Source organism: Tenrec ecaudatus, chromosome 13 (assembly GCF_050624435.1).
Source record: "Tenrec ecaudatus isolate mTenEca1 chromosome 13, mTenEca1.hap1, whole genome shotgun sequence".
NCBI classification, from domain to species: domain Eukaryota; kingdom Metazoa; phylum Chordata; class Mammalia; order Afrosoricida; family Tenrecidae; genus Tenrec; species Tenrec ecaudatus.
This window is the reverse complement of record NC_134542.1, coordinates 68,276,022-68,302,563: the sequence shown is the minus strand read 5'-3', so window position 1 is coordinate 68,302,563 and position 26,542 is coordinate 68,276,022. Positions and strand designations below refer to the sequence as shown.

At 44.6% G+C, this 26,542-nt stretch overlaps 1 protein-coding gene across 1 annotated transcript in view; it reads left to right on the top strand.

Moving 5' to 3' along the window:
• MYO3B (myosin IIIB) overlaps positions 1 to 26,542 on the top strand; it is a 504,101-nt gene that overhangs the window by 285,959 nt on the left and 191,600 nt on the right. The window contains exons 25-26 of the mRNA XM_075529130.1: positions 3,293 to 3,370; positions 6,040 to 6,245. Of these exons, the coding sequence (XP_075385245.1) occupies positions 3,293 to 3,370; positions 6,040 to 6,245 (284 nt within the window). The remainder of the gene's footprint in view (positions 1 to 3,292; positions 3,371 to 6,039; positions 6,246 to 26,542) is intronic.

The following is a 26,542-nucleotide window of genomic DNA, read 5'->3' as shown; positions in this document are numbered from 1 at the left end:
CCACTCTATGGGAGTCTGATTCCATCCCACTCTGTCTTACAGAGTCCCGTAGGGTTGGAATCGACTCAGTCATAATGGGTTTTGATTTTTGATGGAAAAATTCTGGCCTGTGGTATATTTCAGGGAGTTCCAGGCATCAAAGTAAGAACTATCTTCAGATAATAGGAATAAAAACAAATGCAGAGCAAAATAATCAAATCAAACTCACCGCCATTGAGTCACTTCTGATTCAGAGTGACTTTATAGGACACAGTAGCACTACCCTGTGGGTTTCTTGAGACTAACTCCTTAGGGGAGTAGAAAGCCTCGTGTTTCTCCCATGGAGCAGCTAGTAGTCTCGAAATGTTGACTTTGAGGTCAGCAGCCAAATGCATAACGCAGTACTCCACCACGGCTTCTTAAATTGAACAGGTATGTCCTAATTAGCTAGTTTAGGTGCCTTTTGGGGGGAGAGTGAATAGACTTAGGCATCAGTTCTTGGGAGGGCCAGACATCTACAGGAATGGAGACTAGCCACATTTCCATGTGATGCTTTGGGCCTTGGGCCTGTGTCATCAGATTAATACTAACCAAAACAATTGCGTTTCAGTCACCAGCCCCAACACTGTGCCCCCAAGGGTGCTTCGTGTCCACTGTAACTAAATCAGCTCAGGGAAGACAAATTCTGGAGTTAGTTTATAGCCTTCTCAACTTTTTTGGTCTTGTTTTTGGGGATTGCTTTTGTAATTCTAATGCTGCAGTTATAGGCTTGATGGGCCGAGAAAGACAACTTCCTTTCCCTTCCTTCCTTGTTAGAATTCCCTTTTAGATCATCAAGCCAAACCAACCCCCTTGCTCCCGAGTCAGTTCCGGCTCATAGCAACCCTATATGGTTTCCAAAGCCATAAATCTGGATGGGAGCAGATCGCTTCGGCTTTCTCCCAAGCAGTGGCTGGTGGCTTTGAACCACTAACCTTGTGGTTAGCAGTCCAATGTTTACCCAACAGCCCCACCATGGCTTCCTTGATCATCCCAGGACCTTTCTAATCCCTAAATTAGAGAATACTTTGAGAGCATATGATCTATTCTGTACAACACAGCACTGAAACTTAGGCAAAGAACTACAAGCTGGGTTAGCATTTGTCAGCTTCTGTAAAGCAGAGAACCAGGTTTTTACTTGGGTCCCAGGAATGACCCTGTGTGTTACTTCAAGGACAGGACTCCAGGAGATACAGGCCCTGTATCCCACCAGCCGCCAGCCAGGAGCTTGCTCTGTCCACGCCGGCCTCACAACTCGGGGAGTCCATCGTGGTGGCTCATCTGTCTGTATTTTCTTTCATCAAATTTAATGCAGGGGATATGTACTGACCTTGGACACAGTACTTTTCCTGTCTTTCTGCCTCAGGAGCATGTTCATCAAGAATCTTCTGGTCACTAAACTGATCAATTCTAAACAGGGGTTGCTGTGGGTTCAGCGGGAAAGTAGTGACTAAGGCCATCAACGCCTACTGATAAAATCATATGGCTGTGATTGTCCAAGAAACCACCCCCAAACCCTCGTGTGTGTGTGTGTGTGTGTGTGTGTGTGTGTGAAGGATAAAGCCAGGGGAAAGAAAATACAGAGAGAAAAGAGGAAGAAATTTGGAATTTATAATTTAGCTAAAAATACTATTTCTTAGTGCTTTCATAACAGAAATGGCTTTTAAAAACAGAAGCTCATTTTCTCATCATTGCCACTCAGAATGATTAGGTTTGGGACCCACCTTACTACAGCCCGAGGAGCGCTTGTGGCGTAGTGGGGAACAAGTTGTCACCGCAAGGCCTGTTCTATGGGGTCATTATGAGTCAGAATTGACTAGATGGTAGTGAGTTTGACATTTCATCACTACAACATGACATCATTCACATGACAAAAGAACATCGGATTCCCAAATGAGGTCGCATTCCCAGGCAAAACTCCTCCTACTTTGGGGGAGACCCACCCCATCCAGCATGGGGCCATGTGGGGACGGTGACTTCCATGTGGAGCCCTGGACGAGTCCAGTACCATGTCTGCAGGTGGGTGAGTTTGCTTCTTTTCCTCCTTTTATTGTACTTTCCCACCTATGAGCAGTCTTCCTGTGAAACGCGCCGTTTCCATGTCCTCCATCCTCGTTAAAAAGAAAAAGTCAAACCTACAGGCTGCTGTTCCATTGCTTCCGCAGCTCATAACTCGACTGATGGCTTCCAACCTGCGGCGCTCATCTTCCCACAGAAAAGCAAGCTGCCCTGCCCACTAGGTCTCCTCCCTCCGGTCATGGTGAAGGTTTAGTTTCTAATTTATGAAAGCTTAGCTCCATGTTCATGCCCCTTCTTAGATGAACTTGTTTTCTCTACTGAGCCAATTCAGGCGTTTCCTTTCCAGCGCCCCCCAAATCCCTCCAGGTAAGCTTCTTTATCCCCCAGGTCCCCTTTTATCACCCTTGTTGAGCAAGCCTGCAGCCGTCCTCACCCCGCCGGAGGGGCCTGCGCGGACAGCAGTCCACCGAGAGCACCCGCGCTGACAGCAGCGTCTTCCAGTTCAAATGTTCCTGCTTCCTGCCCTTGCCACCTGTTCCGAGCAGATGGGAAGCTGCCACGGCTGAAATGTAGATATGGTGCTGAAATGGCACGCAGGCATACTGAAAGCCAAATAACTTCGTCAGTGCGGGCTGTTATCACTGAGTTACAATTACAAAATGTGGGCCGTTTGCAACTGATACCTGCGATTGTTTTCATTCACAAATCCCCTGAAGGCCCGGCCAGGTAGTCAGGATAGATGATTTGGAACAGGTGTGCTCTCCTGGGGTTCCCTAGCGATTTGGTGTTCAGGCTCCCACCTGCAAAGAGCATGTTGGAACTGGAAGAGGCAGGCGGGGCGTTGCAGATCAAGGGCTGACTGCTTAGATGGTGGCTGGCACTAGCTTGATTCCCGGTGGGATAACCCGGGCTTTGAGCCCATGTCTTTGGGAGCAGCCAGCCTCCTGGGCCCTTGCAGATTTTCTCTTAGGAAATAGTTTGGTTTCCTGTGACCTTATTGGAGGACTGAAATGGGCCCATTAGGACATGGAGACATATGAAAATCACGCTGGTGGGGTTTTTACTCCGACCCCACAGTTCTTCAGAGTGAAATCGTGTTGTTCAATGTATAGAATAGTGCAAGTCTTTTATCTCTGCGCTGGCTTTTCAATTCCTCTCCACGGCACACGCGACTGAGTTCTAGATTGTGGACACTCCAGAGAGTGGATTCAGTTCCTGTATCCTCAAATGACTTCCCGTTGCCTGTTCTTCCCAGGTGGACACTCTGGAGGTGATACGGCATCCGGAAGAAACCACCAATATGAAGAGGCAATCCATGGCTTCCTACTTCCGGGTAAAGGTTCCTCTTGATCTGTAGTCGGCCTCCTTCCAAGGAGGACTTGCCAAGCCTGTCCACAAAAAGGCCAGGTGTAATGGAGTCAAGGAAACCAGGGCGAGGAACCAGGGCCAGTTAAGGGAGCTGGGGTTGGGTGAGGACCAGGAAGAGGAAATTACATTAGGGAACGTACCTCTGGAAAACATGTCCTCTGGGCTCAGAAAGATCTCATAAGCTCTTCCGTGTCTACAGAGGCGCCTTTCTGCCGAGAGGCTCACAGTCCTTCCATTGAAGGTGCTGATTCTTAGCCTTCTGGCTCCCCGAGTCAGCCACTTCTCTAGGACACTGAAGAGTAGCTAATAACACTCCAGAAGGTCGCTTATCAAGCTTCAGATACTGAGAGAATCTGTCTTGGCATCAGCTTAGACGCCCCCCTACCCCAAGATTGAAATGACCCTTTGCAAGACTTTACCTCGGCCCAGTTATTTTCTTCCTCTAGGCCCCTAATTCCAGGCATTTCACCCGATACAATGACACTTTGAAATGAAAAGATTATCTGGAGAAGTCTCTGTAAAATATACATTTCCAGGAAAGAGAAGACACGGGGACACTTGTGCCAATTTGTACAGATATGTTTATTTTCAAGTCACTCACCGATCATCTCCAAAGGGAGCTAAGTGCCAGCAGCGCTATGGTGGTGATGCCATTCGACTAAAGCTGGGACTGGTCTCAGGGAGCTGCAGAATAAGGCTGTAATGTGGGGTTGGCACAAGAAGGTGCTTAGCAGGGACCTGAGGTCAGGCGAGTAGGAATCTGGGTCACGAGCTGACAGAGCCAGGCAGTTTGAGGGCCAGGATCTGGATGCCAGGACCAGGATAGAAGTCTCCTCAGAAAGCTCTCTGGTGGAAGAAAGATCTAAAGTCAAGGAGTCCTTCTCACCTACGCCACAGAGCCCCGCTAGAGTTGGGCTCAGCTTATGAATTGCAAGGGCCCCAGAGACCTTAGCCCTCCACCCCATTAGACCTGGGCATTCATGGAATGTCTAGTTGCTACTTATTTCCTACTTATTCTTGTGACCCACTCTGTCTGTCTCCCAGGACAGAGACTCCATCTTCATTTTCCTAGTTCCCCTTGGTGTCTTTGGCTTCTTCGTGGGATTTGGAGGCTTTGATTGACACTGCCTTCCTCAAGAGCCATCTCCCTGTCAGCAGAAAAGCCTCTGCCTAATAGTTTTTCGGGCACACGACAATCAGTTTGAATCCTTAAAACAAAGTTTGAAGGTATACCAGTAGGTGTGTCGGCGTTAAATCTGAAAAATAAGGAAGACTGGCAAACTGAGAACTCAACTTTTGTTCAACAGGAGGTGTCCTGATGAAGGAATGAAACCGATTTTCTATGTGGCTTGTAACTCACTCTTGACGGAAGGCTTAGGGGTCAACAATGGATGACCCCAGGAGACAACTGAGCCCCTGCCTCCCACGAGCTCCCCCCACTTTGCTGGGTACTCTCGAGTTAGAGAGCCCTTACTGGTCTCGCTCAGAATATGTTAGTCGACCTTCATCACAGTTTAAGTTTTTGTTTTGCTTTTATCTTTCCTTATTTTTCCCTTTTATGTCTCAAAAAAAAAAAAAAGAGAGAGAGAGAGAGAGAACCCAAACTCACTGTTAGAGAGTCAATTCTTACTTACAGCAACCCAACAGGACAGGGTAGAACTGCCCCAGCAGGTTTCTGGGGCCGTAATTCTTTACAGCAATAGTTTCATCTTGCTGTCGGCCCCATTATAACTGGTATTATTAGGAATTGCTTAGACTTTCTGAAGGTTCTTGAGTTGAGGAAGCAAGTAACTTCTGATCTGAATCTAAATTCTAGGAACAGTTTGTAGATAGGGCCTTGGAAGACCAAAGATAAGCACTCTGGTTCTGGTGATAGAGCTGTGGGGTAGCGGGGACAGTATTCTTAGACACCTAACTTCCTGCCACATGGGATATTGCTAATACAATGAATGTGTAAAAGGAGTCCTGGTGGCAATCACGGGTTATGCATTGGGCTTCCTGCAAGGTCAGCAGTTCGAAACCACCAGCTTCTCCTCAGGAGAAAGATGAGGCTTTATACTCCTGTAAAGATTTACAGTCTCAAGAACCCACAATGGCATTTCCACTCCATCTAGAGGATCACTATGAGTCAGAATTGACTCAAGAGCAGTGAGTTTGGTGGTTGTTTGTTTGCTTGTTTAGGTTTGTCAATATTTAAAGAACGCATTTAAATAATTTGGCCAGCTATAAATCTAGCCAGAGCCAACCTTGTCACCTCCTACTATTTCTTTTCTGTCCTACAACACAGAGCTCTAAGAGTCCTGGCTTAGTCCATGCAGGCCTGGCTTCGGAGGGAGTCCCTGAGGGCGGCTCTACCCTGCTCTGCAGGCTCAGAGTTTGTATTGCCTGTGGAGGAGCCCCTGAGTGGGGCAGAAAGTGCAGCATGCGCCATTGCTGACCAAAAGGTTGACGATTTCAGACTTCCCGGAAGGGCATTTGCAGGAAGGCCTGGCCATTGACTGCCCCCGACCCCATGCAACCCCAGGTCTACTCGGGCACCCGGACTGGTCTGGAGGCAGGACGCGCCCCAGGCAACAGCGAGGTAGGTCCTCGCGGTGGCAACCCTGCTTCACGTGCTGTCTTTCCTCCTGGTAGTACTCGCTGATGGATCTGCTCTCCAAAATGGTGGTGGGGCAGCCGCACTTTGTGCGCTGCATCAAGCCCAACGGCGAGCGAGCGGCCCTAAAGTTCTGCAGAGAGCGAGTCCTGACCCAGCTCCGCGCCGCGGGCATCCTGGAGACGGTCCGCATCCGACGGCGGGGGTTCTCCCATCGCATCCTCTTTGAAGAGTTTGTGAAAAGGTCAGACTGCATCTTTGACATGGGTTGTGTGGTGTACAGCTTTCCCCTGGCCATCCCTGTGCCCTGGGATCGCTGCCCAGGTCCCATTCCTGACTAGTCTCAGGTACCATTTCTTCCTTGAATTTATGTATGCTCTTCTAGCAGGGAGTCCCGGTGGCATAGGGGTTACGCGTTGGGCTGCAATCCGGAAGGTTGGCACTTCAAGTCACCAGCTGCCCCACATGAGAAAGGACGGGCTTTCCCTGCCAGTTACTGTCTCAGAAAGCCCCACGGGCAGTTTGACCCTGTCCTATCGGGTCACTGTGAGTCCGCTTCCGCTCAGTGGCAGTGGGTTCCTTTTGCTTTGCTTTCTCCTAGCTACTACTGCAGGTGTCTGGGGGAGTAAGCTCTAAACCAGAGGCTTGTCATCTGGGGGTTGCAACCCCATATGAGGTTGCACAACTAAGTGTGGGGGTGGCGAAACTTTGGGCAAACAGTAAAGAGTTTCCGAATGCTCAACAACCAAGAAATCAAGATCAAGGGTACCAGAAATCTGAGGTGTTTTAAACCCATGTTTTAAACCTGTGTTTCATCCTGTGATTCACTTCAGCCTTGGTCTGAACACGCACGTGTGCTGTTAGTTAAAAAAAAAATCATCTACATTAGATGTTGTGTTTAGCAATACTATCAGAACCCTGCTGGGAGTGGTTCCTGGTTGAACTGTGATCTGCATGGTCGGCAGTTCAAAGCCACCACCAGCTCCTCAGGATAAAGACTAGGCCTTGCCCTGTGTAACACTCGGACACACCCCAGGGGGTCACTGAGTCAGCACGGACTCCATAGCAGTGAGTTTGGTTTATTTGTTTTTAATCAAATGCTATCAATATTATTAAAACCCATGTTTGATTTGTATGCTTATTTTATATACCTAAATCCCCTGGGTGAAAATGGCTCAGGGGAAAAGGGGTCTCAAGTGAAAAAGTTTAGGAAATCCTACTCTGAACTGTAGATATTTACAAGTTTATATATCCGTCTTTAGATATTTATATGTCTTATCATGGGACTTTGAAGAGTTTGCAGGGGAAACGGAATGAAAAGATAATGGCATTTTTTCTTGCACTTTTGGAAGCCCACTCATGTATCCTTGCTGTTGCTAAGTGCTGACTCAGAGCGACCCTATATACAACGGAATATCGACCCACCACCCGGTCCGACCTTCGCCATCCTCGCAGTTGTTCCTGTGTGTGAGTCCACTGATGCAGCCTCTGTGTCAACCCATCTTGTAGAGGACCTGCTTCTTTTTCGCTGTCCCTCTGCCGACCATGATGCCCTTTTCCAGCGACTGTTCTAAAATGGTCGTCTCATTTGATCTGCAGCACAGTGCTGTCTGGTAGGCTCTCTGACCACCCCCACTTTACAAGTGAGGAAATTGAGGTACAAAGAGAAATTTAAATGCCTTCCCCAAAGCAAATGGTAAAGTTGGGATTTGAACGCAGGCAGTCTGAGTTCACTGCCCGTACTTTTAGTCTTCGCAGCCCACTGCTTTTGCATTCAACGTTTATTGAAATAAATTTCCAGAAGCTGCCTTTATCTATGAATTTATAGACAAGCTGCCTTTACCTTGTGTGTGGAATGTTGCTCTTTCCCGTGCCGCTGCTGTCGGGGTGCTTTGAACGCACATATGATGATGGGTAGAATTTTCAAAGAACCAAAAAGCAAAAACAACAACAAATTACTGGAAAGCACTGCTGTCGAAAAGTATACAGAAAAGAAAATTAAATTCTTGATTAAATCGATGTCAGCCATCCAGTTTCTTTTTCACCTCTATTACAACGTCACTTACACCAAAGTCACTTTTACAATATGTTCTCCAGAAAGAAAAACTCACTGCCACGGAGTCAAGGTCACTGCCCCCTGTGCGTTTCAGAGTTTCAGAAATGCTATCTCTTCAGGAGAATCAGGAAGCCCGGTCTCTCCCACGGAGCGGCTGGTTCGAATGGCTGGCTTTGAAGATGGCAGCTCACCACGTCACCACTATGCCACCAGGGCGCCGTGCAGGGAAGACGAGATCCTCAATCACTTGGTACATCAAGTCCTCTGAACCTCACTGCCTTTCAGGAAAGAAAGAAAAGACGCATGCCCACAAAAATCTTGCAATGAAACTTTAAACATTAAAAATAAGAAGAAAGTGGGTTTATTTTTTAAGAAGAAATGTTTTTAAGAAATGACTTTTCAAGGTCTTTGAGCTTTTTTTCCCCCTCTTAAATTTGAAGGTGGAACAAGGGGGCGTAGAGATGATTTTAGCTCATGGAGGTGACTCCTCGCTATTTTTAGCCACTAAGTGTTGAATACATCAAAATATTTAAGAAAACAGGTCAGATGCTAACCAGATTGGCATGTCTTTGTTCGTAGTCAGAAAGCCATTAGGCAAGTTTGAATAGCAGTTTTAAAACGTCAGTAAGTCTGAGAGTATCAAAGATGTTCTCAGCCAGCAAGTTAATTGGTAGTTTGATCCTTTTGAGCCTCTTAACAACAGAATGGATGAGCTAGCAGTTTCCCCCTTGATGTTACTAAACAAATAGTCTTATCTGACTGTTTAAGGGTGCTGTTTTGTAAACTCTTAGCAGGAAATAGGCAAAGGAAGTACTCAGAGGCAGGGGAATAGAGCCATTCGTGGAATATCAAATAGAAGTAAATAAAAGATAAAGTTATATTTAATGGCGCATGTTAATGTTTTCTGGTATACAGCAATGAAACCCCGACTTGCATACCTGAACAGTAGCGTTCTTAGGATTATGTAGTTGGACTGCAGAAAGGTGAGGGGCTTCTCAAATCCCCTGCTCACTGCCCCTGAGTCCATGCTGAATCACAACAACCCTGTAGGACAGGGTAGAACGGCCCCTTGAGTTTCCGAGGCTGTAACTCTTTAGGGGTGTAGAAAGCCCCATCTTTCTCTCTGGGAGTGTTTGCTGATCTTATGGTTAGCAGCCCAACCCGTAACTATTAGCCACCCCAAGTCTGTAGAGTGACAAACCGAAAATACTCCCTGTTCCCCGTCATCTTTCAGTTTTCTGACACCTGGGTCTTGGAAGTGTCTTTCTTTATCCCCCATTCTTGGAGCCTTTGAGGAAGGGGGAATCCCTACATCATCTCATAGATGGACCAGGTGGGATGGAAGTTTCTCGTTCTCAGGTAGATAGGAAAGAGGCCACTTGGTAGTGCTGGATAAGTAGGTAAAACCTCAGAGGAGCCGCATTGTTGAGAGGCGGGATAGATATTAACTGGGAACATTGATTGTCTTCATGGTCGACAGACGGAAGTGTGGTTACGCAGAGGGCCCGCACTGGGGTGGACATTTATGACTGCATGTGTAGTATGTGTTCTGGCAAGTGTCTACAGGACGGAACAGTATAGTCAGTTCAAAGTGTGATGGCCCGTCTAGTAAACTAGCATATTTAATTGTACAGGGTCATAAGAAGACCTGAATTTTCATTCCTATTTAACATTGGCATGCGACCTAATCGTTCTGTAAAAGATAGTTTACCACAGGTCTGTCTGAATAGGACAGGCTGGATGAACTATCTGGAGGAAAAACAACGGGACCGACAGTTCCGGGGGGACTTGGGGTGGGGGGGTAGGGGGGTAAGGAAGTGGTGTTAACAAACCCAGGGACAAGGCAAAAACATGGGACCCCAAATGGTAGAGAAGGGGGAGTGGCAGGCCTGGTGGGAAATGATCAAGGATAAGGTTGCTTAGAGAAGAGGTTTACTCTAGCCCAGGTGGCGATGAAGCATGGTAGTAGGGCAGGAGGAAGGTCAAGGGAGATGGAGGAAAGAGCTAGGAGTCAAAGGGCATTCATGGAGGTCTAGACAAAGACATGTACATGCAAATATATATAGGAGGATGGGGAAATAGATCTATGTGTCTATATTTATAGGTCAAGTATTAAGGTGGCGGAAGGACCTTGGGCCTCTACTCAAACACTCCCTCAATGCATGAATACCTTCTTTTATTAAATTGGAATCTCTATGATGCTCACTCTCCCGACACAACGGCTGGAGCCAAAGTGGGTGAACAAGTAAATGTGGTGAAGAAAGCTGATGGTGCCCGGCTATCAAAAGAGATAGTGACTGGGGTCTTAAAGGCTTGAAGATAAACAAGCGTCCATCTAGCTCAGAAGCAACAAAGTCCACATGGAAGAACACACCAGCCTGTGTGATCGAGTGGTCCCAAAGGGATCAGTTACCAGGCATCAAAGAACAAAACATCATATCATTGACTGCACACCTCCATGATAGGATCGCTGAAGACAAATGGGTGCATAAGCAAATGTGGTGAAGAAAGCTGATGGTGCCCGGCTATCAAAAGAGATAGTGTCTGGGGTCTTAAAGGCTTGAAGGTGAACAAGTGGCCATCTAGCTCAGAAGCAAATAAGCCCACATGGAAGAAGCACACCGGCCAGTGCGATCACGAGGTGCCCAAGGGACCAGGTATAAGGCATCATGCAAAAAAAAAAAAGATATAAGTGTGTGTATGTATGTGTATATATGTGTATATGTATATATGTATGTGTATATATGTAGATATATATATCATATTAAATGAAGGGGGAAGTGCAGAGTGGAGACCCAAGGCCCAAGTGTCGGCCAATGGAGATCCCCTCATAGAGGGGTTTAGGAGAGGAGATGGGTTAATTAGGGTGTGAGGTAGTATCGATGAAGAACACAGCTTTCCCCCAGATCCTGGATGCTTCCTCCCCCCAACTACCATGATCCGAATTCTACCTTGCAGGGCTGGATAGGACAGAGGCTGTACACTGGTACATATGAGGGTTGGAGGTACAGGGAATCCAGGGTGGATGATACCTTCAGGACGAAGGGTGTGAGGGACGATGCTGGGAGAGTGGAGGGTGAGTGGGTTGGAAAGGGGGAACTGATTACAAGGATCCACATGTGACCTCTTCCCTGGGAGAGGGACAGCAGAGAAGGGGGGAAGGGAGACCCCGGATAGGGCAAGATATGACAAAATAACGATGTATAAATTACCAAGGGCATATGAGGGAGGGGGGAATGGGGAGGGAGGGGGGGGAAAAAAAGAGGACCTGATGCAAGGGGCTTAAGTGGAGAGCAAATGCCTTGAGAATGATTGGGGCAGGGAATGTATGGATGTGCTTTATACAATTGATGTATGTATATGTATGGATTGTGGTAAGAGTTGTTTGAGTCCCTAATAAAATGTAAAAGAAGAAAAGAGAAAAAAATGATTAGGGCAGGGACTGTACAGATGTGCTTTATACAATTGATGTATGTATATGTATGAACTGTGAAAAGAATTGTATCAGCCCCAATAAATTGTTAAAATTAAAAAAAAAATTCAAGAGGGAGATATATCTGGGAATCAACTTGGAAAGGAAGATGATAGAGAACTGGAGTTGGAACCTAAAGAACAGTAAAGATTTTACTGAAATTGAAATTAAAAATATATATTTTAGGCAAACGAAAAACATTTTTGTGTTCCTTTCTAAACTCCAATATTAGTAAATGTCCTTCCACAACCACTACCATCAGTGCAGTTGCACGAGTGTAATATAGAATTCCTATCCCTTTATATCTTTATATTTTCCCACCAAGATAAACTCATTAAAATAAAAACATATTATCTTTCTTTAAAAAAAAAAAAAGATAGTTTATCATCTTCATGACAAGGAGACCGGAATGGAATACAAAGAGCCCTCATGCTATACATTTTCAGGAATTACATGTAGATCCCGGGCTTTACTCAGCCTCTATGTCTTCCAGAAAGATTGGCATATGCCCATTTGAGCTCGCAGGATGGGAGAGGCATCTACCAGACATGACTTACAATAGCTATGGAATAAATGTCTATTGAAGCTCTCTCCTATTCTCTTCCATCAGCATCTTTGATTTCTTCTCCTGAGGGCATGTAGGCATCTCCTCCAACTCATTCTCCCTTCTATTCATGCTCCCTTCTGAGCCACACCCTCTCCAGAAGCCTGGGCCACCTTTGACTTCTCTCTCCCCCACTTCCTTCAAACAATCCAACATTGTTGATTTTCCCTGCTGGAGTCTCTCAACTAGAGCCCTTTGGAAGTGCCCTATTCCCTCTCCCAGGTCTTTAGTTCGGGCCTTTTATGTATTGATTCTTTTTTTTTTTTTTTTTTACGTAATACCTTTTTGGAAGAGCTAATTCATATATATACATTTTCCTCTCTCAAAGTATGCACTTCTGTTTCTTTGGTATAGATGCAGAGTTCTAGAACATCACCACTCTTCTCAATTTAGTATGTTTGCATCATCCTCGAAAGAAACACAGAACCCATTAGCAGTTAGTACCCTTTCCCCTCTCCCCTCCGCAGCCCTGTTGTTGCTAGGTGCAGCCGAGTTGGTTCTGACTCATAGTGACGCCAGGTCCAACAGAATGAAACACTGTCCAGTCCTACAGCATCCTCTCAGCTGTTCCTACAGCACTGCCACAATCCTTCTCTTCGAGAATTTTCCTCTTTTCCCTGTCCTTCTCCAGGGAGTGGTCTCTCTTGACCACATGTCCAAAGGCCCTGAGCTGAGGTCTCACTATCCTTGCTTAGCCCTAGACATCCACTAATCTATTTTCTGTCTCTACGGATTTGCCTGTTCATTTCATATAAATGGAATGAAATAATATGTAGCCTTTTGTGTCTAGCTTCATTCACATAGCATGCTGATTTCCAGGTTTATGTTGTCATCTATGTTGCAGCATGTATCAGTGCCTCATCCCTTCCTATGGCCTAACAATGTTTTGTTCTATGATGCAGTACAGTGAATTATCTGATATGGCATTTTGGCTATAATCTTTAGAACTCCCCAAAAATGTCTAGGTAGGACTTTGCAAATATGAGGTGCATGTGGCCCACCAATGAGCTTGGAGAGCATGCTAATAATGTAAATAAGGTACATCAAACCCTTATGGGGTGGAGCCATGCAAATAAGACATAGGGAACTCTTATGTGGGATTAATTAATTTGGCCATCCCGATACGCTTAAAATGAGCCATCTCATAGGCAAAAAGAGGCCTCTCACTACCATCAAGAAAGAAGAGCCAGGAGTGGAGCACATCCTTTGGACCCAAGGTCTCTGCACAGAACTTCCTTGATCTGGAAGACACTGGATACAGCGAGAAACAAGAAGAAGCGGAGGCAGAGAAGCAGAGGCAGCAGAGTGGGCGTGAAGAGTGGCAGGTTTCCCAGCCCCTGGAGCACGAAAGTGGAGTGCCTCAGGCAGGAAGCTTGCTGGTGCAGCCGAGTGCCTCCCGGACACTTAAATAAGGGAGCTGTGGATGCTAACTGAAAAGGCAGCAGTTTGAATCCAGGAACTGAGCGAAGGGACACAAGATGAGGCGGTCTCTCTCTCTACTCCTGTAAAGAGTTATTGTCTCAGAACCCCAGAGGCAGTTGTTCTGCCTTGTTTGATAAGGTTGCTCTCACTGGATGGCAGTTAGGTATGTTTGCTGATTGATGGAGCAACAGCGGGGTGCCTTTGGGCTCAGATCTCCTAATGGAGTACGGTGTCTTCGGGCTTAATCAGCAGAGTTTAAAGAACTTTGTAATACTTGCCCAAGCAAGGCAGAGACTCTGGGGCCCTGGAGCAAAGAGGGCAAAGCCAGGGATGAGTGTGTGTGTGTGCCCTAGTTGAGAGTCTGCCCTGATGGAAGCTCTGTGTATTGAGTTGTTCCTGAGCCTAAATTGGAGCTTGTTACTTCCCCAGTAAGCTTTCTGTGGCTGTTGCCGTGAGTTCCCAAGCCCAGCAGAGAAGTAGAGGAGAGTACCAGGGGAAGCATGGTGGGTGTCCGGATTGGGCAAGGGTTGCCATGTCTGACCTCTGTTTTATAGGAGTCAGCCTTGGGCTCTTGACTTTGATTCTTCTCCCCTCTTGTCAAGTTAAAGGTAGTAGGCACTGACCTGAGCCACTTAAAAAGAATCATTTTACCGGGGGCTTACACAACTCTATCACAACCCATGCATCCATCCATTGTGTCAAGCACATTTGTACATTTGTTTCCATCATTCTCAAAACATTTGCTTTCTACTTGAACCCTTGGTATCAGCTCCTCATTTCCCCCCTCCCTCCCTGCCCCCACCCTCTCTCATGAACCCTTGATAATTTATCAATTATTATTATTTTGTCATATCTTACACTGTCTAATGTCTCTCTTCACCCACTTTTCTGTTGTCCATCCTCCAGGGAGGAGGTCATATGTAGATCCCTGTAATCGGTTCCCCCTTTCTACCCCACCCTCCCTCTACCCTCCCAGTATCCCCACTCTCATCACTGGTCCTGAAGTGATCATCTGTCCTGGATTCCCTGTGTTTCCAGTTCCTATCTGTACCAGTGTACATCCTCTGGTCTAGCCAGATTTGTAAGGTAGAATTGGGATCATGATAGTGGACGAGGAAGCATTTAGGAACTAGAGGAAAGTTGTATATTTCATTGTTGCTACACTGCACCCTGACCGGTTCATCTCCTCCCCGCGACCCTTCTGTGAAGGGATGTCCAGTTGTCTACAGATGGGTTGTGGGTCCTCCACACTGCCCCCTCATTCCCAATGATATGGTTGTTTGTTCTTTGATGCCTGATACCTGATCCTTTCAACACCTCATGATCACACAGGCTGATGTGCTTCTTCCATGTGGGATTTGTTGCTTCTCAGTTAAATGGCCGCTTGTTTACCTTCAAGCCTTTAAGACCCCAGACACTATATCTTTTGATAGCTGGGCACCATCAGTTTTATTCACCACATTTGCTTATGCACCCATTTTGTCTTCAGCGATCATGTCAAGAAGGTGAGCATCATGGAATGCCAATTTAATAGAACAAAGTGTTCTTGCATTGAGGGAGTACTTGAGTGCTACCTTAATACTAAACCTATAAATATATGCATATAAGTCTATTTCTCCATCATCATATATAATATATTTACATATGTTCATGCCTGTAATTTGACCTCTATAAATGTCCTTTGTCTCCTAGTTATTTCCTCTATTTTCTTTTACTTTCCTCTTGTCTCACTATAATGCTCAGCCTTCATTTGGGTTTCAGTAATTCCTCTCAGTTACATTGCCCTTGCTGAATCCCTACCAGACCTCTTACACCCTCCTTACCACTGATTTTGGATCACTTGTTGTTCCCTTGTCCCTAGGTTTCTTAACACCCACTTCCTTTCCCCCATCTCCCCCTCTCCCATGTGCCCCTGGAACCGTGGGTCCTGTTGTTTTCTCCTCCAGATTGTTTATCCAGCTTATCTTATCAAGAGAGACCTGCAGAGATAATAATATGTACAAATCAAGACAGAGCAAAACAAAGCAACAAAAGAAAACAAAACACAAAAAGAAAAACCTATAAATAGTCCAAGGTCTGTTTGTTGACCTTTAGGAGTGTTTTCTAGTTGAGTCTGATGGAGTGCCACACCCTGACCCCAAAGTCTATTTTTGGTACTCCCTCGGGACTTCCTTGCTCTGCTCCCTTTGCTGTTCTGTTGTACACTGTTAATGTTTTGCCTCCATGTGGTGGGGTCAGATGGGGCATAATTCCCACACTGTGTCTCCAGTGTTGTCCCCTATAGGACTATGGGTTGGTGAGGGATGTCGTGTCTCATGATAGGCCCTCCCTGTGCTTTGGCTGCTCTGAGCAGGGATATCATCTTCAAGGCTTGGTGGGCCAGAATGTGGTCCACTTTCCCTTCCCTGTCATTTGCTCCCATGTGCTCTGATCAGACATGTCCCTCTCCCTGAGCTGTAGCTTCAGTGCTGTCCTCTGAAGTAAATTATTCTGGGGGGAAGGGTGGCTGTCCAGGTAGTTGGGATGAGGGGCAGCCCCTCAGACCTCTCTACCAGTTCCCTGCTTCATGCCGGTATATGGCATTTCCATCCATTTTTAAACATGTATAAACCACATTGTGTTTACTCATTCAGCCACTGATGGACATTTCAGTTGTTTCTACTTCTTCATTACACTGAAAAGCAGCAACTATTGTATGTGTGTGTGCATAAGTCCCCCCAAAATCATTTTTAAATGTGGACATATGTTTTTAATTCTTTGGGATGTATCATTGCTGGGTCATATGGTAACGATGTTTAAAATGGCTGTACTGAAGACTGTCATTGTTGATCTTCATCAGTAACGCTTCAAGTCCTCTTTGCTTTCAGCAAGCAAGGTTGTGTCCACTACATGTTGTAGGTTGTGACTGAGACTGCCTCCAGTCCTGATTTCATGTTCTTCTTCATGTAGTCCAGTTTCCGAAATTATTTGTTCAGCATAAGGATTGAATGAGTATGGTAAAAGGACACAACCCTGGCAAGAAGGCAAGGTAGAGCGTTATGATGAAACGTGCAGTGTCCTGAAGTCTTAAAAAGAAATAAAAGGAAGATCTCAGCTTTTCTCAATGGAAAGAACTGGAAGAAAATTCCGAATTTGAACTGTGCAGTCTCCCCTGCCCTGTTCACGCACCGCCTCGTGGTCTGTGTATGTGATCTACACAAGCACAATTAAGCGCTCTGCAGTTCCTGTTCTCCCCATCGTTTGCTTTGGTCCACATAGCTGTGCATCTATGGATAAACAGCAATGTTACCCATAGTCTGTTATGATCCACACGAGTCAGTGAAACACAGGTAAACATCTTTCTGATATTCTCTGTTTTCAGCCAAGATCCATCTGATGTCTGTAATAATATTCCTAATTCCATATTCTCCTCTTTTGAATCCAGCTCGAATTTCTGGAAGTTACCAGCTGATGTACTGTTGCAACCATTTTAAAATGTTCTCTAGCGAATTATTATTTATGGTTAGTATTACCGCCTTGTTAGATGATTTTTCACCTTGTTAGGTCACCTTTCTTTGGAATGGGCACCAGTTTGGTTCTCTTCCACCTGATTGTCCAGGGAGTGGCTTTCTAAATTTTTTGGCATAGATGAGCGAGCACCTTCAGCAATGATCAGATTGCTAAAACATTTCAAACAATATGCTGTTGATCAAAACATTTTACACAGTATGCTGTCAATCCCTAGAGTTTTGTTGGTCATCAGTGCCTTCAGTACAGCTTGGGTATCTTCTCTCAACACATCATTCTGCATTGTATGCTACAGCAGAATTGGTTGAGCAGCAACCAGTTGCTTGTGTTCCAGGGACTGTGTGCTCTTACCATCTTCTGATGCTCCCTGTATTCATTATTTGGCCCACATTGTTGTTGTTAGGTGCTATTGAATTGGTTCCAACTCCTACAGAATGAAACACAACCTTGACTGTCCCTATGGCCGGGCCCATTGTTGTAGCCACTGTGACAGTTCATCCTGTTGAAGGCCTGGCTCTTCTTCATTGCCCCTCTGCTCTACCAAGTGTGACGGCCTTCTCTTGGGACTGGTCTCTCCTGACACGTCCAAAGTATGGAAGACGAAGTCTTACCATCCCGCCTCTAAGGAGCACTCTGGTTTCACTTCTTCCAAGACAGATTGGCCTGCCTTTTTAGCAGTCATTGGTCCTGTCAATATTTTCCTCCAGCACCACAATTCAAAAGCATCAGTTCTTCTTTGGTCTTCCTCTTTCAGTGCCCAACTTTCACATGCATATGAGGCAATTGAAAATACCCTGGCTTGGATCAGGTCCCCATAATCCTCAAAGTAACAGCTTGCTTTCAACACTGTCAAGAAGTCTTGTGCTGCAGATTTACCTAATACAATTAATCTTTTCATCTCTTGATTGCTGCTTCCATGAGCATTGTGGATTCAAGCCAGATAAAATCCTTAATGACTTCAGCTTTTTTTCCATTTAGCATGGTCCAGTTGTGAGGCTTTGGGTCTTCTTTACATTGAGTTTTAAAGCGTGCTGAATTCTGCATTCCTTGATCTTCGTCAGCAAGTGCTTCAAGACCTCCTCACTATCAGGAAACGAGGTTGTGTCATCTGCATATCTCAGGTTGTTAATATGCCTTCCCTCAATTCTGATGCCATATTCTTCTTCATATCATTCAGCTTCTCTGATGACTTGCTCAGCATGCAGATTGAATAAGTGAGAGGGGACAGCACTGTTGCACACTTTTCTAATTTTAAACCATATAATATTCCCTTGTTTTCTTTGCAGATCTACCTCTCAATCCACGTGCAAGTTCTGCATGAGTACAATCAGATGTTCAGGAATACCCATTCTTTTCAAGGTTATCTATAGTTTGTTAAGATCCACATAGTCGGATGCTTTGGCATAGTCAATAAAACACAAATAAATATCTTTCTGATATTCTCTGCTTTCAGCTATGATCCATTTGACATCAGCCATGATATCCCTTATTCCATGTCCTCTTCTGAATCCAAATGGAATCTCTGGCAACTCCCTGTCAGTGTACTGCTGCGACCGTTTTTGGATGATCTTTAGCAAAATTTTACTTGCATGTGATACTTCTTATATTGTTTCAGAATTTGAGCATTCTGTTAGGCCACCTTTCTTTGGAATGGATAGTGAGGTGGACAGTTTATTGTGCCAACCTGGCTGATAAATACACATGGGGTTAATTGAAGGGCAGACGGATAAATGGCTCAGTGAATCTCGCCTTTCGAGTTCTCGTGTCTCTTGCTTTCTGCTGGTCGGGCCAGGGTGCAGCTGCCTTAGCCAGTTCCCTACTTTAACTGACAAGGCTCACTTCCTGTGAGACATCCCTGAGGAGAAGCCACATGGACCAACTCCGATGCAGCGTTGGGTGCTGGGGCACCCTTGTGGAGACCCTAGCCAGCGCTGAGATGTTTACACATTCACTGACTCGGGTTTCCTCCTGCAGTCGGCATCATTGCATCTGTTTTGTAAGATGGAGGAGGACTTTGGATTGGTGTTGGCCATATGGGTGAATGGGTTAATGTTGGACTTGTGGGCTTGGGTAGCACTAGGTTGGGATGTTTTCTTATGCATACTTAACCTTTATATAAAACTCTCTCTTATACATGAGTATCTGCGGATTTGTTTCTCTAATGTACCCATAATAACACAGATAGAAATATCAATCTCTTCCAGTCAGTTGGCCAAGTAGCTGTCTTCTTACGAATTTATTGGCTTGGATGAATAAGTACTTCCAGCGCTTCATCAGCTTATTGAAGCATTTCGATTGGCATTCCATCAATTCCTGAAACCTTGTTTTGGGCCAATGCATTTAGTGCTTGAACTTCTTCCTTTTGTACTATTGTTTCTTGCTCATATGCCACCTTCTGAAATGGTGGAATGTTAATTAAGTTCTTTTTGGTGCAGTGATTCTGTGGAGTCTTTCCTTTTTTTTTTTTTTAATGTTTCCTGCATCATTAAATATTTCCCCCATAAACCTTTTCAAGGTTGCAGCTTGAGGCTTGCATCATCTCTTGAGTTCTTTCAGTTTAAGATACTCTGAGCATGTTCCTTCCTTTTGGTTCTCTAAGCCTAGTCTTTGCACGTTTCATTAGAATATTTCACTTTGTCTTCTCTGTGTACCTTTTGAAATCTTCTATCCAGGTCTTTGACTTCATCCGTTCTTTGGACCAGGAACTAATGCAGTTATATGAATGAAACTCATTGTCATCAGCTGATTCTAACTCATATTGACCCTATAGGGCAGGGTAGAACTGTCCCCTTGGGTTTCTAAGACTAACTCTTCAGGGGAGTAGAAAGCCTCCTCTTTCTCCCATGGAGCAGGCTAGTGATTTTGAACTGCTGTCCTTGAGGCTAGCGGACCAACACATAACCACTGCACAGCACCAGGGCCCACATATAAAAGGAAACATAGGCATAAGTGCCAGGCTACGGGCACCATGAGAGAAGAAAGAACACAAGAAAGCATGAAGGCAGATGTCATAGAGACCCATCGAGTCATAGAGACCCATCGACCGACCCACAGAGACCTTGTGTAGGGTTTCCAAGACTGTAAATCTTCGTGGGAGCAGACAGCCTCACCTTTCTCCTGCAGAGAGGCTGGTGGTTTTTGTTTCTTGAACAGTTTTATTGGGACATAATCCACCTATCACACAGTTCAATAGTTTAGTCACATCAAGAGGGGTTGTCCAGTCATTACCACAACCGATTTTAGAACACTTTCTTCTTTGTTGTACTCACTGTTATTAACTGCCTATATCTTCCCAACCTCCCTTGCTATACCCCCAAGAAAACATTAACCCAGTTACTGTCTCTATAGATTTACCTTTACTGGATTTCATATATAGAAAAAACATACCCCACCATCCCCACAGAAACTAACAATAACGAAGCAAAACAGAGAAAAATGTCAGTCAAAAAGAAAGTAGAAAATATTAAAAATGAGAACCAAATGTAAATGGGTCAAAAGAGAGATCAAATGATACAATGTTAAACTTTAACCTAACTACTGCACATTCACTTCCCAGTGCCCTCTGCATGGTAACAAGGCGATTCACAGAGGATGGTGTGATGGAACCACTGATCTTGCAGTTAGCAGGTCACTGCTTACTCAATAGCAATATCAGGTGCCAATATTACCAATTCTGCTGAGGAGACTGTGACTTTGAACATTTGGATGTGCTACACAGCTTTCCTTATGGAAATCAAGGACACAGTTAAAATCCTAAGTCCTTCCTCAAGGGGATTCCTTAAGTTTCAGCGGAGCCTATTAGACTCGGAGTGGGGCCTCAGATAGGTTTCTTAGAGTTGGACCTTCTGCTGAGAATTTGCCTTTCCATGCAGACACATTGAGTTAGACTGCATTTTGAACAAGATATTCTGGACCTTTAAGAATCACTGTGTTAAAATGTAGATTCTGGTTCCTTATACCTACCCACTATGAGAATTTGCATTTCCACCCCTAGCTATACTGAATCAGAATCTATATTTAATATGGTTATTCTTAGGTCCTGGAGATCTTTTTCAAAATGAAGAGTGATGCAATGTGTCTGGGGTGAAAATATAAATTCTCAGAGTGGGTAGAACTGTAGTGATTGATTCAAAGCCCAGGTTAGGAGGAGCGCTGGTAGCACGGTGGTTAAAGTGCTCGGGTGCTAACCCGAATGAATGTCAGCCTTTCAAACCCACCCCCTGCTCTGCGGGAGAGAGATTGGACCCCGGATTTCAGTAAATATTTACAGCCTTGGAAACCCTGTGGGAAAGTTCTGCTCTGTCCTGTAGGGTCACTGTGAGTCAGAACTGGATTGCGCAGCAAAGGGTTATCTATGTTAAATAATGATCACCATGGAGCTGCCACACAGGACAGAAGGAAAACAGACTCAAAGAAACAAAGAGAAAGGGAAGGAATAAGGAAGAGCAGAGGATACCGTGGGGCGGGGCGGGTGGAATGCAGAGGACGTCACCTGAGGCAGGAAGGCACATTTACATGTGGCTCTGAGCATCCAGTCCCTCTTCAGCCCCAGCAACAGGCCCACTCATCCATCAAGGCAGGCTTCCTTCCTTCCGAGCCTGTAATTCAGTCCAACGTGGCCCTGCAGGAAGCCAGCCTTCAGCCCTGCAGCGGGCCCCACAGCTCGCTGCCCTTATCCCTGTAGGTCCTAGCCCCTTTGCAGTAACTATACGCTGGTCCAGAGAGGACTCTGAGACAGGGCTAGGTGCCTCCCCTCACCTAGTTCCAGTGTCCAAGGCAGGAAGGGAAGGAGGGCAAGATGGACCACACATTTACTACGTGCCTGATTTTGCCAGGTTTCATGCTAGTGTTTTATATAGCCTCTCATTTGTAGTCCCCCAAATAAATGTTATCATTCCAGAAGTACAATTGGAGAAACTAGCCCACAGCAACCCAGCTGATGGAGGCAGGATGTGGACTAAGAGCCTACCAGATTCCAAGGCCAGATCTCGAGATAAACAAACGGGGCACTTGGACACATCCAAACACCCAATGTGTAATAAATCTGTGGAAAGCAACTTTTCAAAAACCGATTGTTTTCTTAATTGTAAAATCCAGCAATCGGTTTGAAGTTCAACTTTCTTTGAGGAATTAATTTGCAAATCGTCTCAGTTTCAATCTCTAATTTCCAGTATGATTTTTGCATACATCCGAAACATGTATTAAGCACCTATTGTTTGCAGTGCTGTGTAGTGAGTGCAAACAGATCAGGAGAAACTGCTGGAGCTGCCATCTAACAGCATGGGTCAGCTTGGCTTCCTATCCCAAGGCCCAGGTGTAGGAGTCTTCCCAAGAAGCTCTGCATATAATGGCCCCCTTGGGGGGAGGGGAGTAGTGTCCAGCTGTTTTCTCTCTAGCTAGTAACCACACGGGGAGGGGAGACTGAAATAAAAGGCCTGGAGTAATATGAGAGAGAACTTGATAGACTAAATCTGGACTTCTATACACAAAAAGGGAAATGGGCAATTGGGGGTAATTACCAAATTATCCAAGCCCAAATAGCTCTGCTGTCTCCATTATCGACATAAGAGAAGATGATTTATACGGATTGAACTGTTCAGATAATTGTCCTGTCTGGGTGGGCAAGGATATAAACTGAAGATCCTTCCAGGAATACTTTCAAATAGGAAACGGATGATGCTCTTTGCCCCAGACTGGGGACACGTCCACTCAGGTGCCAGTGACATTCATCCCACGACACGATTTTTAAAAAGCCCACAAAACCCCCTCAAAAACAGAATTTAGGTTTATTATCATTAAGCTGTTACACTTTCTACTTGATGGGGGAAATTAGTTTTTAATTGCAAAAATAATCTAAGCATGCCTTTTATTTTTATTAAGTTTTCAAATATAGCATCAAAGGCTAACATCTTTTTGCCACACTCTCCCAATTTCCCGTCCTCCATCATAGCGGTTACCTCTCAAGGGACCACCGTTGAGACTTTAGTATTGCGAACCGTCCAGAACACACCCACGCACACACACATGTACGCACAAAGAAAACAACATTGTTTAACCTAACCATACTTTGTGTGAGCAATAATTTGTGCATTCCCCAATTTGATTTCCTATTTAAATATTAAATATACATCTCTGTTGTGCCTTAACTCTAGCACATTCCTTTTAACCTCTCATTGAATTGGGGGCAGGATTTATTTGGCCAATCCTCTACTGATGGCTGCTGACATTGTTTCCAGTTCTTTGCAAGCCACGCTTGGTGAACTATCTTCAATCTTAAACATGTGTGAGAATGTCTTTTGGGTAGATTCTGAGCCACAGCTTTTTTTCAAGGGGAAATTTGGGGCGCCAGAAGCCCCATTAAGTCATCTGTGCCCACAAAGATAGACAAGCAGCCAGGTTTTCCTTGGCGAGGCTGTTGTAATACAGGGAGGCCACCTCACCTGGGGCTCTGCCAGCTACTTGTTGGTTCGCTGGTTGACAGAATATCAGGTTATCCTGAAGGGTTTGTTCAAACACGTAGACCACTGGGCTCGAGACCCAGAGATTCGGATTCAGTAAGTGGGGAGTAGAGGTGTGATAGTTGTTATGACTAACAAGTATTCCAGTGATGCTGAGACTCAGGCTGAGCCTGCTGGGTGATGAGCCTACTCTTGAAGAGCTGCCCTTAGACCAGAGAAACAAAATTCAAAGACACTCGTATGTGTACAAGAAAGAGGTTTATATAAAGAATAATTGTACCTTGAGAAAACATCCCAGCCCAGTCCAGATCAAGTCTGTAGGTCCAATATTAGTCCATGTTTCCGATACCAGTCTATAAATTCGTCTTCAGATTCACACAGCACATGCAATGACGTTGAATGTTGGAAGATCACAGGCCAATGGGTGAAAGTCTGGTGGATCCAGTGGTGGTGGAAGCATCTCAGCACTGGCAGGGACCTCCACGTGGCTTTTCCAGCTCCCAGGCTAGTGTAGCTCCATGTGATTGTAAACAGGAATGTCTCACAGGAAGTGTGTGTGTCCTGCTTCCAGTGAGCTATTTATCTCCTTAGTGCCTCCAAATGAGGTCATCAGGCTGCAACCTGATTGGCAGACGAGACTCTACCCCTTCCTCAAGTTGACGGATGTAACTTACGGAACTGCCACACTAGGTGTACATGAGGAGACAATGCCACAAAAGGGATCACTATTAAGCTTGTAAGAGCCACAACAAATTAACTAAGGAAACTGTTTTATTATCCAAATGTAATTATAGTTACCCAAGATTTGGCCTAGTGCACTGGGTTAATGCTAGACATTTAGCTTTTAAAATCACAGAAGTTAAGCTTTGGGACCAAGAAAACATTGACATAGCATCCTCAGTGGAGGGTATTAGGAATTGAGTTTGTTTCTCCCCACCCTTACCCAGGGGTTGGTCGGGGGGTTGGAGTGGGGGTATGTTACAATCCTTACTCCTGTGCCTGTAAATAAGATCCTGTTTGGAAGTAAATTTTCTCTTTTGTTAATGAGGTTATACCAGTGTAGGGTGAATCCCAAGCCTAGTCACTTCTGAGTTAGTATAAGACATGGATAGATGCAGTCAGTGGACAAAGTGAGAAGAGTTGCTGGAGGGGAATTAAGTTTTAAAACCAGTTTACCAATTCATGGTTTTGCACTGTCCTTTAGTGGCTAACTGTAAGTTAGGTTGGAGGTTCAAACCCACCAGCTGCTCCTCAGGAAAAAGATGAGGCTGGGTGCTCCCCTAAAGTTTTGCAGCCCCAGAAAAACTATGCATCAAAATGAACTCAATGGTAGTGGGTTTGATTTTCTGGGTTTTAGTTAGTAACATTATGGGAAGTTTATCACCAAAATTTGCTCTGCTTTCACTCCAGGTGTGTCTCAATGACAGCAAAAGGCGCTGGGGCTGACTGTAGAGATTCCGAACCAGGTGTTCTAACGGTGTGAGGTAGTCATGACCGTGGTATCACCTGCCTTGGAGATAAAAATTATTCAAGAATTGATCTAGCATTTTGCTGCTAACAAAGAATAATTGATCATTGTAAGAAAGTTGAAAAGCATAAAATTTTTGAAAGAATATAAAATGTTTCTCATTTACTCAGCTTAGAAATAAAATCATTTATCCCACATTTTTTCTAGACTTAAAAAAATTTTAATGCCTAGATATAGTTTACATAACTGAAAAAGTAGAGTATAAATTGTCCCTCCAACTTTTTAATTTAACCTTAACTTTCTTCTAGTTTTAAGAGCTTAGACTATATTCCAATTTGTAGATAATTTAAGTATTCACTTTCATTAGCTATCCTAGGTATGCCTTATTTTCTTTATTTTAATTAAGGCTATTAAGATTGTATCTATTCATCTGATTTTCTTTTTCTTTTCTTTTAAATAGAGATTCTTAAAAGTAGAAATTCTGGCTTTAAAAAAACAAATTATGGGTTTTTGTCATGTTGTTTACCAGCAATGTCTTTGCCAATTTACACTCTTATCCTACTGTATTAACATGTGCTTATAAGCAGTTCAGCAGTCATACTGAGTATACTTTGAACAGTTTTGGATACAATTGACATACAGCAAAGTACACATATTTCAAAGTTAGAAATTCATAAACTGACACGTGTGTCTATAGCCTTGAAACTATCTTCACAGTCAGGACATGAGTCAAAAGAGGAATCTGATGCTCCTTTGCTATCCCGCTTTCCTGAGCCTCCCAAACTTTCCCTAGGCCACCAGGGATGAACCCCTATCACTATTACAGTGCATGTTACAGATCGTTGAAAAGAAATTGCCTACATATATGTGGGAATATTTCTGGACTATTCCATTCCAGACCATATAAACCATGAGACCCAGAAAAATTTAATGCTATCAAGTCAATTCTGACTTATGGGACCCCAGAGACAGGATAGAACTTCCAATTTGACTTTCCAAGGCTATAAACCTTTATAGGAGTAGAAGCCTTCTTCTGTCTCCCTAGAGTGACTGGTGGACTCAAACTGCCAACCTTGTATTAGCAGCCCAACTCATAACCCACTATGCTACCAGAGCACCATGTGAATCACAGATTCCTTTGTTTGTCTATCTTGATACCATGCCATACTGCCTTCATGGCTGCAGTTTCATAATGAGCCTTGCAATCAGTGTGTTAGCTCTTCAACTTCATTTTTGTGTTTTAACTTTATTTTTTTGCAAGGGGCCTCCACCTTTAACTTTATTTTTAATTCCCAAAAATATGTTACCCTGAATCTATTGCCCTGAGATAATCCTTAAACTTTGAGCCCACACTGTCAACTGATGTCGCTTTTAAACAAAACACAGCTTGGATCAATTAGTAAAGAATGCTTGCCTTGAGCATGCCCTCTTTCCTTTTTTTTTTTTTTTTTTTAATCATTTCATTGGGGGCTCATACAACTCATAACACAACCCATACATCTGTCCCTAGAGTATGCACTTTTTCTAAAAGAGTTATATATTTGGAATCAAATG